Raw genomic sequence first — 14654 nt, 5'->3', positions numbered from 1 at the left:
TGACCCTGGGTTAGTATTGTTGTTTGTAACGGACTGGCCCCCAGAGGGGCTTCGGGGGCAACCAGCCCCGCAGCCGTCAGTGGCCTTACGGCCACAACCCTCTTGACCACAAGGCCAAAAGGATTCGTAACAACAATACTGACCGATTGTTGTCTGGTTGCACCTATAAGGGCCCCCTTCAGGGGCTCCGCGCCAGCCATTCTGGAAGGTGCTGGGCCAGAGCCCAGCCCATAACAACTATTTATATTTATATTATATAGGACTATTATAGAACTTATATAGATAATTATATATATTCTAGTATTTTATTATATATATATATAATAACCAATTAAAATTATAATATTAAAATTAATTATAAAAGTAATTAGAAAATTATATATTCTATTTTATTAGTTATAAGTAGCTTATACTATAGTTTGTCTTTAAGGCGCTATAGCTATCCCCATATTTCTAATAGTGCTCTTTATCTACCCTACTTATCCACTCGAGGAGCCGCGTCTTATCCAGTACCGGGATTGACTGCGACGGCTTCAAGCACTCCAAGCGCCATTCGCTGTTGAGGGACTCACTTGTCCTGTCTCGCGTGCGCATTCAACTCTCTCTTGCATTACCCGCACGCAGCGGCAATGAATGGAAATCTTCAAACAATCATGCCGCTGACCCAGGTACCCTCCTTCGGGACCGAGGTGAAAGCAACCACGACGACAAACAAGTACCATGAGGTAAAGACAGAGGTCGACGGCCTCCACGATGACGGCGACGCCCTTCTTGTCAGCTTCTCTCATTTTATCGCGCGCATCGCCGATACCACAAAGCCCTCCTTCTGCGCGCAGCTGCCGACTGGCGGGTGCATCATCGAGGCCGAGACACCACCAGCAAACACCGAGGCAGAACACGGCTCACTCAATGTCAAGAAGCACAAAGTAGAGTGCTTGCCCGGCGACCACTTTTGCATCTCCTTTTCCGAAGCTGAAACGACCACTCTTCCACCGGCCAGCGGCGCACTACAGCTCTTCGTCGCTGACGAAGACACGACCACAAGCTTGACCCTGCGACTCCGCGCCAGTCACGGGCCTCTGGACGCGGCCACCCATCTTCTCAAGCTCGCATCCGCTCTTTTGAGCTCCCATGATATTCCCACAACCCTTCTCAGCCGCTTCAACGTCGGCATCGGCCTGGAGACGGCCGTCGAAACAGGCCCCGCGCAGTCCCCGAATCTTCTCACCAGCGGCCTCGCCGACAATCCCGCGCTTGTACACACCGCTTTTGAGAACCAAGTGGCCACCCGGCCGGACAATGTGCTTATTGACCACCTGTACCGCGACGAGGACTCGTTGCTCGAGGGCGTGCAGAGCCTCACCTACCTGGACGTGCACGCGCGAGCCACGGCCCTTGCCGAGCAGCTCGTCGAGATCGAGCGTTACGCCGACTGGCAGCCCATGATCGGCCAGCAGCGCGCCGTGCCGATCCTGCTGCCGACCTGCCCCGAGCTCATCATTGCCATTCTCGGCGTGTTGAAAGCCGGGTACGCCGTTTGTCCCCTAGCCGTTGACCGCCCGGCCGAGAGTCTGCGCGAGGTTCTCGCCGACCTCCACGCCGTGCCCGTCATCGGCCTCGGGCCCGACCCTCTCCCGCATGCGCTCGGCAGTAGCTCCTCCCGCCATGCATCTCAAAGCCGTTTTCTCTGGATCGATCTGGACAATGTCGGCGGCTGGCGGAGCGGCCGCATCGCCACCGCGCCCGTGCCGCGGCCGCTGTCCGCCCCGGTGCCCAGTGACATTGCCTACGTCATATTCACGAGCGGCTCAACGGGAAAACCCAAAGGCGTACTTGTCCCGCACCGCGCCATGGTCGCCTCCATTGCCAACTTTGCCCGCCGCGCCGCGCATCTGCCTACCGGCCCGCGCTTGCGCTGGTTCGTCATGAACCTGCCGAGCTTCGACGCCTACCAGCTCGACGTGCTACACGTCATCCTCCGCGGCGGCACGCTGTGCATGGCAGAGCGGAGCCTGGTGCTGACCGACGTGGAGGGCACCATCGACCGGCTGCGAGCCACGGCCACGACCACCGTGTCTAGCCTCGCAGTCATCCTGCGCCCAGAGAAGGTGCCTACGCTGCAGACTATTGTCGCCGGCGGCGAGATGCTTTCTCAAAAGGTTGTGGCCAACTTTAGCCAATCAGCGCCCGTCAGCGGCAAGAAGCGCGGGCTGCCCACTCGCCATCTCATCAACGGCTACGGCCCGACCGAGACCGCCATTGTCGTGGCCACCGAGGACATGGCCGTGACGACCCGCGGGAGCATAATTGGCGACGCGCTCCCGAGCGCCATTATCCTAATCATCGATCCGCAGTCCGAGTCGGTCAGCGAACTTCCCGCCGGCGTCCCCGGCGAGCTCGCCATCGGCGGTCCGCAGGTCACCAGCGGCTACCTCAACCGGCCCACGGAAACGGCGCAGGCGTTTGTCACGCACGCCACCCTAGGCCGGCTATACCGCACCGGCGACAAGGCGCGTGTCGTATGGACGGCCGACGGACAGCGCAAGATTGAGATTCTCGGCCGCCTGACGCTGGACCAGGTCAAGATTAATGGCCGCCGCATGGAGCTAGGCGAGGTCGAGGCGGCCTTGCTGCACGTGGCTCACGTGCGCGAGGCGGCCGTCGTCGTCGTGCGAGGGTCCATGCTGGCTGCGTTTCTGGTGCTGCGAAGCGATGCGCGTGCGACAGAGGACGAGGTCAAGGCCGCGTGCCAGCGCCGCGCCAGTGAGCACCTCGCGCCGTGGATGTGTCCGTCAAGCTACTACGTCGCGGCCACCTTGCCGCGGACACCGAATGACAAGATTGACCGGAGAGAGCTTACACGTCTCCTAGAAGAGCGTGTCACGGTGGAAAAAAAAGAGCCAGAGGCAGCCCGTCGTATTGTGCCTAATGATCCCGTCCACACAGTCAACGGACTGAACGGCACACAGTCGCATGACAGCACAGGGGCCATTGATTTCGACCATCCCGCGCATACTAGACTACCTCCCAAGGCACTCTTGAAGCCAGCCTTTGTTGCTTCCAACGCACCTTTCAAGTCAGCCTTTGTTGAGCCAACCGCAGCTTCCAATGCCTTCCCCGAAAAACAGGGCACGAGTACAGAAGATGCTGCGACCGAGCTGGTGTACAACGGGCTTGCTGAGGCTATCGGAGACGGCGTGCGTAGCCACGGTCGAGAGACACTCACGTCCAATATTGGCTTGGACAGCATACGCGCCATGACGCTTCTCCGCACGCTGAGGGCGGACGGGGTTGCTGGTCTCACAATCATGGATGCTCTGTCTGCTTCGAGCATTCAAGATATCATCAATAAGGTCCAAGGTATCATTCTTGCCAATGCCCGGGTCCTAGAACGGCATGCAGGTGTCAACGGAAGGGCAGGTACTCTCACTCCCGATTCAGATCAAAGCGCGCGAGATGCAGCATGCCAAGCGAGCTCACAAAATAGCATGGATGGCAAATCTGCGTCTGGTCAAAAGGCTTTCCAGATCATGTCCCCTGATGTTCTGGCGCAGGACGAGACGGCTCCTGTCTTGTCCCCCGATCACCTGAAAGCAATCCCCATCGATGATGAAGACGCCATTTACGAGCTGAATGCTCAAGATAAAATTCGGCACTACGACTACCATTGTCGCGCCACCTGTGTCAAAGCTCTTCAACTACAAGACGCTGACATTGAACAAGTCCTCCCCGCAACCGGCATCCAGATGCGCCTGCTCTACCTCGCGACCGACCCCTCCTTCAACGATCCGCAGCGCTTCCAGGGCAAGCCGCAGATTGACCACGTCCTCTACCAGGTCCCGCCCGACATCGACGTCAGCCGCCTGCAGCGTGCCATCGAGACCATTGTCAGCCGCCACTCCATCTTCCGCACCCTCTTCGTCCCGACCAAGCACCCGCTGGCCGAGTTTGCCCAAGTAATCCTGTCTCACGACGCCCCGCGCGCAGCTCTCCAGACGCGCAGCCTCTACGTCGAAGGCGACGCCGAGCACGTGGCCACGAGCCCCGCGTGGCAGGAAAAGCTCGCGCTGGTGCAAGAAGACGCGGAGAAGTCGCTATCGCTCGACTCGCCATCCATTCGCGTCGCCTATGTGCAGTCTCTCGACGAGCGGCAGTGCGTCGTGGTCTTCTCGCTCTTCCACGCCATCTACGACGGTGTTGCCTTCCGCCTCTTCCGCGCCGCCGTGGCCGCCGAGTACGAGGGCGTGAACCTCCCCGCACCGCTGCTGCCGTTCCGCTCCGCCGTCACGGAGCACCTGGCGGCGGACTGGCTGGATACGATCCTGTTCCTCATGTCGCGGTACGCCAACGTGCCCGTCTTCCGCACCGGACGACTACGCCCGCGCGCATCGCTAACGCGCGAGTATGACGAGCTGCACTACAAGCTGTATCCGTCCACATCACACATGCGCCGGTTCTCCATTCAGTCTCGCGTCACGCTTAACGAGCTCATGGGCCACAAGCATACCGGGCTGCCCATGTCGGGCCAGGCGGTGGTGCAGGCGGCGTGGACCAAGATGCTCAGCCAGACGCTGCGCGCGGGCAGCCCGCACGCCGAGAGCCACGGCGGCGCGCCCACATACGTCGAGTTCACCACGGCCGTTCACGGGCGCTATTCGGAGGGCGCCCGGCGGACCATGGGCCCGCTGCTCTCCGGGCTCCCGACCATGGTGCCCATCTCGGAGATCCGGGCCGACGGTAAGACTAATAGGGACGTCTGCAACCTGCTCTCGCAGCAGCACAAGACGCTTCTGCGGCACATCTCCATGCCGTGCCCCAACATGGAGATGGCGCAGGTGGGAATGGATAGGGCCGACACGGGCCTGGTGCTGCAGATTCACGATCTGGAGCGCGAGGACGCAACTGCCCAACTCCCCGACCTGCCGCTATTTCACCACGACGCCAATCTCTTGCCACCATACAAACCACTCGATACCGGTTTCGTCATCATGGTCGAGGTCTGGCCGGGCGTCGGCGGGCGTGATGACAACCTGACGCTCCTCTGCAGTTACAACAGCCAGCGCCCGGGCTACGAGTTCCTGTCGCGCTCGTGGGTACTCAGCGCGCTCGCCAGCTTTGACGAGGCAATTTTGGAGATTCTTTCGAATCCTGAAGCTCCATTTTGCGCAGGCCCGATTCTTGTCAATGGGCATGATTAAGGCTGGACAAATTGGCACTACCTATGATATGTCACCATGTGCGAGAATTGCATTGTAAAATAGACTCTAAAGTTGAAATAATAGCATTTGGTTATTGTGTACCGGTCCTGGACATTGTCTCCAGGGTTAACCAAAGCGCAACGACAAAGACAACGAACAGGACAGTGCCACGGCGTTACAGTAAGTAAGTGCTTGCTTTGGTTAGCCTGCGTGTTCTCTTTCTTGTATCGCTTGGTTCAAAATTAGGGCCCTGGATTTCGCAACCGTCTTGGTCTTGTCGCTTATCATCTAATTAACCGAGTGTACGAATTACGAATTAGCGAATTTTAATTAGGTTTGGGTAGTCGTCTGTTCGCGCCCACGGTGCTGTTGGCGAAATAACCATACCGTTGCACCCACCTTTTCTTTTACTACCTTTACTAGCTCACCTGAGCTTTGCTTCAAAAAGGTTATATTTAGACACGGGTAAACGGGTATGCATGCAGGTGTTCAGCCTGGCTTAGGGTGCAGCGGCCGTGCTCACAGCAATATGCGACCGCAGAACAGGGCCAAAGTATATTTCCGCTTCTCACATGAAAAGCCCCATGTCTCAGGTGCTCGTATTCCAACGTGACAACTCGGGGCAAGCGACAAGTTTAGCGCTGTTCTGTGTGCTGTCCGAGCTGACGGTGCCCTGAAACGAGTTTGTCAATGCTGAAATCGACCAGACCAGTCAATCGATATTTATTTGTTGAAGTACACTAATTAGGCTCTTTTTGTGCCTTTCCAGAACCTCTATGGTTTGAGAGTTAATCGATATTACATGCAGCTATCCATATTTAGTTGAGTAGGTACAGCTTCTCATTTAATGCAGTTATAGACTAACAGGAAACGGTTCTCATGGTTGCCACTTGCCAAGTCATCATCGTCGGTGCTGGGCCTGCCGGCCTCTGCCTCGGATTGGCGTTGGCCAAGTTCAACATCACAGTACGTCTTCCTTCCCTAACAGAAACAACTGCACGTATAACGGCTCACATCTGCAGTCTATCATTCTCGAAAAGGAAACCGAAGTGACGTCAGATCCCAGGGGCGTCTACCTCACCGGCGATGCCGTCCGCATCCTCTACGACCTCGGCATCGGCGACGACCTCGAATACGTCGGCCACGCCGCCGAATCCGTTCAACTGCACCGGAGCACCTTCAGCGCCCCGTCCTTCCTGACTCTCCGCGCGGGCGCCACCAATGCGCTCCAGCAAGCCGTCCCCGAGGGGCTGCTCCAGATGCAGCCGCGCCTCGAAAAGGTGCTGCGCAAGAAAATCCAGGCCTCGCCGCACTGTCAGCTCGTGACGGGCGCTACCGTCACGACTCGCGTCAGCGAAGAGCCGCCGCGCATCGAGTACCGCGACACGTCCGATGTCACGCACCAGGTCGAGGGCCAGTGGCTCGTCGGCGCCGACGGCAAGGCGGGCGTCGTGCGCAAGCAGTTTCTCGAGCCGAGTGGCATCAAACAGGAGCCTGGGCTGCACTTTTACGACGGCACCAGCATCGCCGCCAACCTGCACCTCACCGTGCCGACGCCGGCCTCGCATCCGGACTTTGCGCTCTGGGCGCTCGGCTACACCCCGCAGCAGGTGTACGACTTGTTCTGGCCCAAGGGTTGGCACTTTTGCTGCCCGCCCGGCAAGCCGACGGCGGGCGGGCGCTTCGGACCGCACGCGGAGCGGCTGTGGCGGCACGAGTTCCGGTCCGACAACGACGATGTCGCTGACGATGCGGTCGAGCCCATGTTCTGGGAGCACATCCTGCCCATGGTCACGCTGCAGCAGGACCGGCACCGCGGCGTCGCGTTCGACAAGGCGGTGCAGTATCCGCGCGACTGCATACAGCTCCTCCGGTGCCGGCCGTACCACTGCACCCACCGAGTCGTCAACCGGTGGTTCGACAAGCGCACGGTGCTCATCGGCGATGCGGCGCACGTGTTCCCTCCGTTTGCGGGCCAGGGCATCGCAAGCGGCTTCCGCGACGCGCACCAGCTGGCGTGGCGCCTGGCGCTCCTCGCCGACCGGTTTCCGGCGCAGCAGCCCATGCCGTCGTGGGCGCAGGCGTTGCTCGAGTCGTGGGCGCGCGAGCGGCGGCAGAGCGTCGACACGACGGCGTACCTGTCCATCAGCCTGGGCCGCATGTCATCGTCGCCGCCCAACATGGTCAACCGGCTCGGGTACGGCCTCAAGACGAGCATGGACCTCTCCGTCCGCATGTCCAACGCCATCGATCCGCTCGTCAAGGTGGAGCGACAGGGCATGACACAGGTCCGTGGCGGGTGCTTTGTCAAAAAGCACCACGGCGGCGTGCGCCTGGCCCAGATTTACGTGGCGCAGGGCAGCACGGGACAGGTCGTGCTCTCCGACAGCCTATTCAGCGGCCCGGCTGCCATGACGTTGCTCGTCATCGGCGACGGGAGGGATGGCGGGAACAGACTGGCCCAGGCGACACGCGCGGTGGAACAGGCGTCTCTTCCCCCGGGCGTATTGAATAAAGCCCCAGTTGTGTTGTATAATACTCGCGCGCCAAACGGCGTGGCCGAGGCTCCCAAAGCCGCCCAGCCTCTCGAGGTCTATACGGCTCAGGAATTCGACGAGACGACGCCAGAATACAAACGCTGTGGTGGATACGACGCCAAAGCTTTTGTGAAGCGGCTAGGTGGGAAAGCGGCATTTGTTATTGTAAGAGCGGATTTTTTTGTATTTGCTTGCACGGCCAATGAGAAGGAATTGGCGAAATGCCTGGCTCTTCTTGCCGAAGAAGTAGGAAAGGGGGCTGTCGAGTAATCGCCTTCACTAGTAGATACTTGCGAATAAACATCTTATCAATCTTCGAGATGATTCATTCGGCCCAGATTGGTCGACCTGCTAGTGGCCGAAGCCGAATTTGTAGTGTCATCATTCTCATATAGCCGTATGATCTTTTGATGCAATTGCTACCAGTAGGTATGTGGAAGATGTTGTATTGTGTAGGTTCTGTGGGCTAGCGAGAAGGGTACGTACCCAGCAGCTAGGTGGGCAGGTAATGATCCTGCCCTCTGCCCTACACCCTACACCCTACACCGCAAGCTGGCAAGTCTGGTAGTGGAGGGTGTCAGCTATCATGCGAAGCGGTGAGTTAAGGATGGATAGCAAAAATGGGCGCAGGAGACATCAGACTGTTACAATCATTGGTGATACATAAACAACAATTATGGCCGAATGCTTACATGTCTCAACCTTCGCCCCGAAACACAAGGGAGAGAAAAATAGAAGTTTTGGTGGGAGCAGGATGGAGGGCGCGACGTTGAAACAGATCATCACCATGCCGACTTAAGAGCCTGACATGTTTTTGTCAAGCGCCTGACATGTTATTGTCAAGCGGCCTCCTGTTACCCCGATCATTGCTTAAAGCCGAATTCGTGGAAATGCACGCGTCGCGGTACTCCTTCCATCCTGTCGTCACAAGTGTCGCAAAGGATCCCTGACTTTGGCGAAAATTCCTTCCTGGATCAGGTAAAACACAGCCCATGATCTCGATCGGGACGTGTTGGATAATAAATCAAGCGGCCCGATTAGCCTGTTTGACTTTCAAAATCAGGCTGTCCCGCATTACCGGTCCGTGTATAATGACGATCACACAGCCAAGAGAAGAAGTGCCCCGGGTGAGGAAGAGGGCGGGATGACCCATGTAATCGGGCTTTCCCGGCGGCGCAAAAGATGCGCAGCATCTGCGAAGTATTTAGAAATGGCGCTGGCGACAGAGGTGCGAAATCTTTCTAGAATGCCGTTCTTCACGACTGACATAGCCGATAACAAGACTGTAAGTGCGCTACCCCGGGCAGCTGTGAGGTAGTTCTGATACATACCAGTGTAGGAAACACGTAATTTTCAAGCGACACATAAATTTTCATGCGGGCATTTATACTGACTCGATATTGATCATGTACGTGAGTGAGGGTGTGTCAGTTGCTATCGCCAACTAAATTTGCAGTAACAAGACGTAGGCGAGACTGGCAATGCCGTTTTTTGAACGAATTGCGGAAATTCGGAAATAGCTATTTACTATGATGTTTGGTCCCTATTGATGCTTATCGTAGTTGAGTATATATAGCCGCCTTCACCCGTGCCTGTAGTAATAATAAACAACACTCATCCACATATTTATTCACTATTTTCTTTTAACACTTACTCCAAAACGAAGCTTTCAGTTGCTCTTACTACTGTTTTTATTGGATTTACTGTGGCTGGCCCTATGGCGAAGAGAGATCTCGGTGATAATCCTAACCTCGCTACTCGACAGGTTGATTCCAATGGCTTCGCTACCGGCCCCGGTCTCGTGAGCGCTCCGGCAGTTGCTTCGCCAGAGGATGAAATCCACCCCGGATCTGGATTTTTCAACCCGGCGGGCTTCGGTATTAGACCCGGCAAAGACCAAGCGGGCTCTTAGCGACGATTCCAACCTCGCTACTCGACAGGTTGATTCCAATGGCTTCGGTACTGGCCCCGGTCTCGTGAGCGCTCCGGCAGTTGCTTCGCCAGAGGATGAAATCCACCCCGGAGCTGGACTTTTTCAACCCGGCGGGCTTCGAGTGAGCCGCAAGTAATGGACCACCGGCTCTGCATTGGGCTTGGATGTCAGCTGAATTTTGTCAAATCATGGCTCTTCAAACTGAGGTTTGGGAGTTTCGTGGAACAGCTGACTGTGATGGCTACTACGGCGGTCGAAAAGGGAGCTCAATAGAGCATTGTTCGGGACAGGGTCAACTGTAAACAGGATCGCTGTGTTGTTTCGTGTATGCAGCTACAAGTCGCGAATATATGTCATTGGTGCAACGTGTTGCCTACTTAAAAGTGAGACGGCCTGGACGAGCTGGCAAACATAAATTCTGTGGATGTATCTAAAGACAGCGCTGTGGTTAGGTTATAAGCGCTAGTACGGATTGTTAAGCCATTGTGCTGTGTAGGATGGTGGTCTTCGCCGAAGCTGGGGACCGGGAAAAAAAAATAAAAAAAATTTGTAGTGTGGCCGAAGCTCTTGATGATTGATGATGGTCCTTAATTAAAAAATTGATGGATTGACTGGTGTTGCTACCATTTTGTTGCAGGCAGCAGATTGAGGCAAGATGATGATGGGCTCTCGAGAGGTCTCATGTAGGTACCCTACAGACGGACGATACTTAACCCGTTGTCTTGTGAGCTGCCATTTCTGTCCTCGGCGGTCGCAGCGCAGCTTGGAAAGGGGTCAACATATAAGAATATAATAGAGCCTATTTGGTCATTACGAACTTGTATGTAGTAGTATGTATAGCGATTTGAAAACATTTAAGCGTTAGGGGCGAGTCGTGAATAGCAGCGAGGTCAAGCAAGGTGGGGGGCACATGCGCTTGAACGTGCAACCCCAGGCTGGTACAGATAGACCTTTTTCTCCAACACCGCAACACCGCACCGCAACACACACCCCAACGGCATCCTCGACATGCCACTTCTGCAACTGCCTCCCGAAATCTTGCGATTCATTTTCGAGCAGATCGGCTCCTCGTTCTTCCGCCAAGACTTGAACCGCCTAACCATCTGCAAACAGTGGTCCGAATTCGCACTTCCGGAATGCCAGAGGCGAGCCGTTCTCTCCGACGAAAGCCTAAAGCGCCTATTCGACTCCCAAGTCCCCGAGCGCCTAGCTACACTAAGAATCAACTGCAAAGTCTTAGGTCTCTACCTAGGGGGGGATTCTTCACGCTCCTTGTCCCGGCCTACCCAAACGCATGCGTGCACGTCAAGTAACCAAGATACGAGCGAGGCCCTGCGTGACTCATCTCAGCAAGACACCGTGGCTAGTAGTCAAAGGTTGGATAATTACCTAGTCCAGCTTGCTCTACTGGCACACAAGTCTCCCATGCTGCGTTCTCTTTGTATCCAAGCCAGGGGCTTCCCCCCAGGTCTCCACACCAGCCAGGGAGACTATCTTTCGCTGCCCACGATGCGGTCGCTCCTCTCGGTAGCCAACCTTTCTGTTCTCCTGCTGGATCTAACAGTCAACTTCTTTGATTCTGCCGATTATACAGAAGCTAGCTGCGAGCTCTGTCCAACCATTGGAACTCTTCTCGGTCGCCTTCAAGTTCTTCAAGTACGGGTCCGCACTATCTGCCCCGATGCACTGAAGCCTCGGAGTCAAGGTTACAAGCTGCGTTTAAACAAGCTCGTAGTCAACCTGAGCTTGACCACTAACGTCGCCTGGCAAACATCAGCCACGCACTCTAGACGGTGTGGCTCCAGCGGCGGCATACTTCAACTGAAAACAGACATGCAGGAACAGGCTGAGAGCCTCGTGCCACGGATGACTACGCCCGAGATGCTGAGGATAGTGACTCATTCTCTCCCGGCGATTGAAACTCGGGCTCTAGATGTCCTTACTGGCAAAATTATGATACTGGATGACGATGTAGCTTGGGATCAAGATGGGAGATCTCTCGAGGAACCCGCTACACCGGAGCCTGAACTTTCAGAAGATGCACTGGCCGCCTTCCTAAATTCAGAAGAAGAATGATTTTAGAGTAGTACAATTCGAACAAAGTGGCCGTCTACTGATTCCTTTACCCTCTAGGGAACCGTTGAACTCGGGGCGGGCACTTGAACACTGGGTACGACCCTGTTAAGAAGCGACGACTGGTAGCATCTAAATGTGTTTTTTTTAAGCTGCTATATAGATACGATCAACCCTATTTCCAGTACAGAATCATATGTCTAGTAAAGATTTTGTCTACTGGGAATAGTAGCAAGTAGGCTCCAATCTGCATACTGATTTAGCGTCACCGAGACCTTGAGATAAATCGACGCGACCTGTGGGGGAATACACTCACCAAGAACAGTTCATAGTTTGATAATATTCACAGTCCTCGTTGGTACATTTTAATTCGCTGTCGGCTACTGAGCCACACTCATTGTATGTTGGGTAAGTAACTGGCTTCGCATGGTGAACGGGGCCCTCGGGTTGGGTATTCAGAGCCATGGTGCATGAATAACGAGGATTATAGAACGGGATATGGAAGTGAAAAGAGCTTCGGCGAAGAGATTTGTACTATGCAATGAATTCAAAAGAAGAAAAAAATCGGTCGCAATGTGTGAAACTTGACGGCTCTTTTATATTTTTGACGGGGACTCCGAAGGCCAGGCAGGCGTAGTAGCTGCAGGAGCAGTCACGTAACACTAATAACAAGGCCGGTTACAGGCAACCCGCCAAAGGCAGACAGACTGCACCATTAAAAAGTCGACCTCTACTTGCTGCTTGAAGGGGGCCTCCGCTTGCATAGAAGCGACCTATAGGTACCTACGCGCGTGAGGCCTATTTTTTAATAAGGGCTATAAGACATTTTAGTCCTTAGGTATATCGCTAGGTATATATATATATATATAGAGGTCCTAGATATATAGTATAAGAAAATTATAATACCTCTTAATAGGCTAATATAAGCTAATATAGGTTAATATCTTAATATAAATAGAGAATTCTAATAAATATTAGTTATTATCAAGACTAATAGGGCATATATAGGGTAAGAGGTAAAGTTATTGTATTATATATCTTCTATCTGGTTGTATGGTACAGATAAGTGCTAGATATACTAGGTAACAGGAGATTGTTCTTCTAGCTTCTAAGCTGCTTGTTATTACTCTAATGGTCCTTATAATATAGCTAATGCCCTCCTTCTCTACGTAATTTGCATATTGCCTTTAATAAACCCTTCTTTATTTTTATTCCTAAACCCTCTAGTATTAAATTATAAAAGATTATTTTCTACTATATTAAGCAATCTTATAAGTAGATATACCTATACTATAACTAAGAGATATAAGGCTTAAGAGTAAGTAAAGAGCTCTTATTTATACACTTTACCTAGGCAATTTTCCTATTACTAAGCTCTTTCCTTAAGTATAAAATACCTTACTACTTATAACTATAAGTAAGTAATAATAATAGGGTAAAGATAAGAACTTTCTTAATATTAGTAAAGTAGTATAAGGAGCTATTAATAAAGAAAAGCAAGTCTTAAACTACTAGTCCTAAGAAGTATAGTAAATCTAAAGATACTATATAGAAGGTAAATAAAGACTTATTATAAAAAGGTAAAGATTAATAATTTTAAAAATATTATTAAAGCTATATAGTAAAAGATCTAATAGCTATTAATAAAAGTTCTACTTTATTAAATATAATTTTACTTTATTTACTATACTAGCTTTAGTTAATAAGCTAGCTTACCTTTAGTAAGAATAGTTATATAAAGAAAGATAGCACTTTAATCTAAGTAGCTAGTAAAAAGAAGAAAGAGTATAAGGTATTAATATCTATAATAGTAAAATTATACTAGGTTTTACTAATATTATATATTAGGTTAAGTTTAATAGTATAAAGTACTCTTCTTATAATAAAAATCTCTAGAATTAATACTTAGCGAAATTATATTATTTATTCCCTAGCTAAGATAATTATAGAAATAAGCCTAATTACTACTATATAATTTAGTAATATATTCTTTAATAATACCTATTAGTAATTATTAAGGTATATAAGATGCTTATATAGAAGGAGTAGAAGGTCTATTAAATATAAGTTATAAGTAGGAAAAGTAGATTAAATAGGTAAAAGAAGAAGAAAGAAGAATTATAGTATTAATAACTATAAAGATTATATATAAATTATATAGAGGAATTACTATACTTTATAGCTAGAGACTATAGAGACCTTTCTTTTACTTCTAAATAACTACTAAATACTCTAATATAGGGCTAATATAGATATTCTAAAGTATTTAAGAGGAGGTATTAAAGGTATTCTAAAGTATCTAAGAGTTATATAACTTCCTTATATCTTATATAATAGTTATCTAAATTATATAAAAGTGGGTCTATTATAATAGGAAAAATTAGGGCATTTTTATAGTATATATAATTATACTATTATCCCTTATAGTAATAGTATAGGCTACTATACTAACTCCTTTTAAAGTTTTTTAATCTTTTTTTCGAATATTATAATATACTAAATAAAGGTAAAATCTATAAGGTTATAGTTAATCTAGAGTATTTCATTATAGTATAATCTAGGTAGTATTAATAAAAGAAGTAGAATTATTACTACCTTCTTACTAGTAGCTTATTAGTAGCTTACTACTATATACCTTATATTATATAATTTATAGGTTCTTTATAGCTTTTAGTAGTCTCTATTCCCTATAGCCTTTAGCTTCTAAATATATAATCTATATATTCTTTATAGCCTTTATCCTACTTTCTTTTAACTAAATATAATTATAATATAATATTAATAATAATAATTCTAGTATTTTTTTATTATCTAAAGAGTTTAATATTTAATATTTCTAATTTTTCTAGTTTTTTTAATCTTTTTAATCTTTTTAATCTTTTTAATCTTTTCTAATTTTTCTAATTTTTCTAA

General features: G+C 50.7%; 4 protein-coding genes across 4 annotated transcripts in view; 3 read left to right on the top strand and 1 right to left on the bottom strand.

The window, feature by feature from the left end:
• CCM_09342 (uncharacterized protein) overlaps nucleotides 1-200 on the bottom strand; it is a gene marked incomplete at both ends in the record, with an annotated part of 554 nt that extends 354 nt beyond the window's left edge. Inside the window, one exon of the mRNA XM_006674476.1 lies at nucleotides 35-200. Within this exon, the coding sequence (XP_006674539.1) occupies nucleotides 35-200 (166 nt within the window). The remainder of the gene's footprint in view (nucleotides 1-34) is intronic.
• A 453-nt stretch (nucleotides 201-653) lies between these two features.
• On the top strand, nucleotides 654-5198 carry CCM_09341 (NRPS-like enzyme, putative; the record flags this gene model as incomplete). Its single annotated transcript, XM_006674475.1, has 1 exon — nucleotides 654-5198. One exon carries the CDS (start codon nucleotides 654-656, stop codon nucleotides 5196-5198), a length of 4545 nt encoding a protein of 1514 aa, XP_006674538.1.
• A 3157-nt stretch (nucleotides 5199-8355) lies between these two features.
• Nucleotides 8356-9647, top strand: CCM_09340 (uncharacterized protein; the record flags this gene model as incomplete). Its single annotated transcript, XM_006674474.1, has 4 exons — nucleotides 8356-8503; nucleotides 8725-9020; nucleotides 9094-9147; nucleotides 9402-9647. 4 exons carry the CDS (start codon nucleotides 8356-8358, stop codon nucleotides 9645-9647), a joined length of 744 nt encoding a protein of 247 aa, XP_006674537.1.
• Nucleotides 9648-10676: 1029 nt separating this feature from the next.
• Nucleotides 10677-11744, top strand: CCM_09339 (uncharacterized protein; the record flags this gene model as incomplete). Its single annotated transcript, XM_006674473.1, has 1 exon — nucleotides 10677-11744. One exon carries the CDS (start codon nucleotides 10677-10679, stop codon nucleotides 11742-11744), a length of 1068 nt encoding a protein of 355 aa, XP_006674536.1.
• Nucleotides 11745-14654: the final 2910 nt, after the last annotated feature.

Source organism: Cordyceps militaris (genome assembly GCF_000225605.1).
Source record: "Cordyceps militaris CM01 unplaced genomic scaffold CCM_S00009, whole genome shotgun sequence".
NCBI classification, from domain to species: domain Eukaryota; kingdom Fungi; phylum Ascomycota; class Sordariomycetes; order Hypocreales; family Cordycipitaceae; genus Cordyceps; species Cordyceps militaris.
The sequence above is the reverse complement of the archived record's forward strand: the minus strand, read 5'-3'. Positions and strand labels throughout refer to the sequence as shown.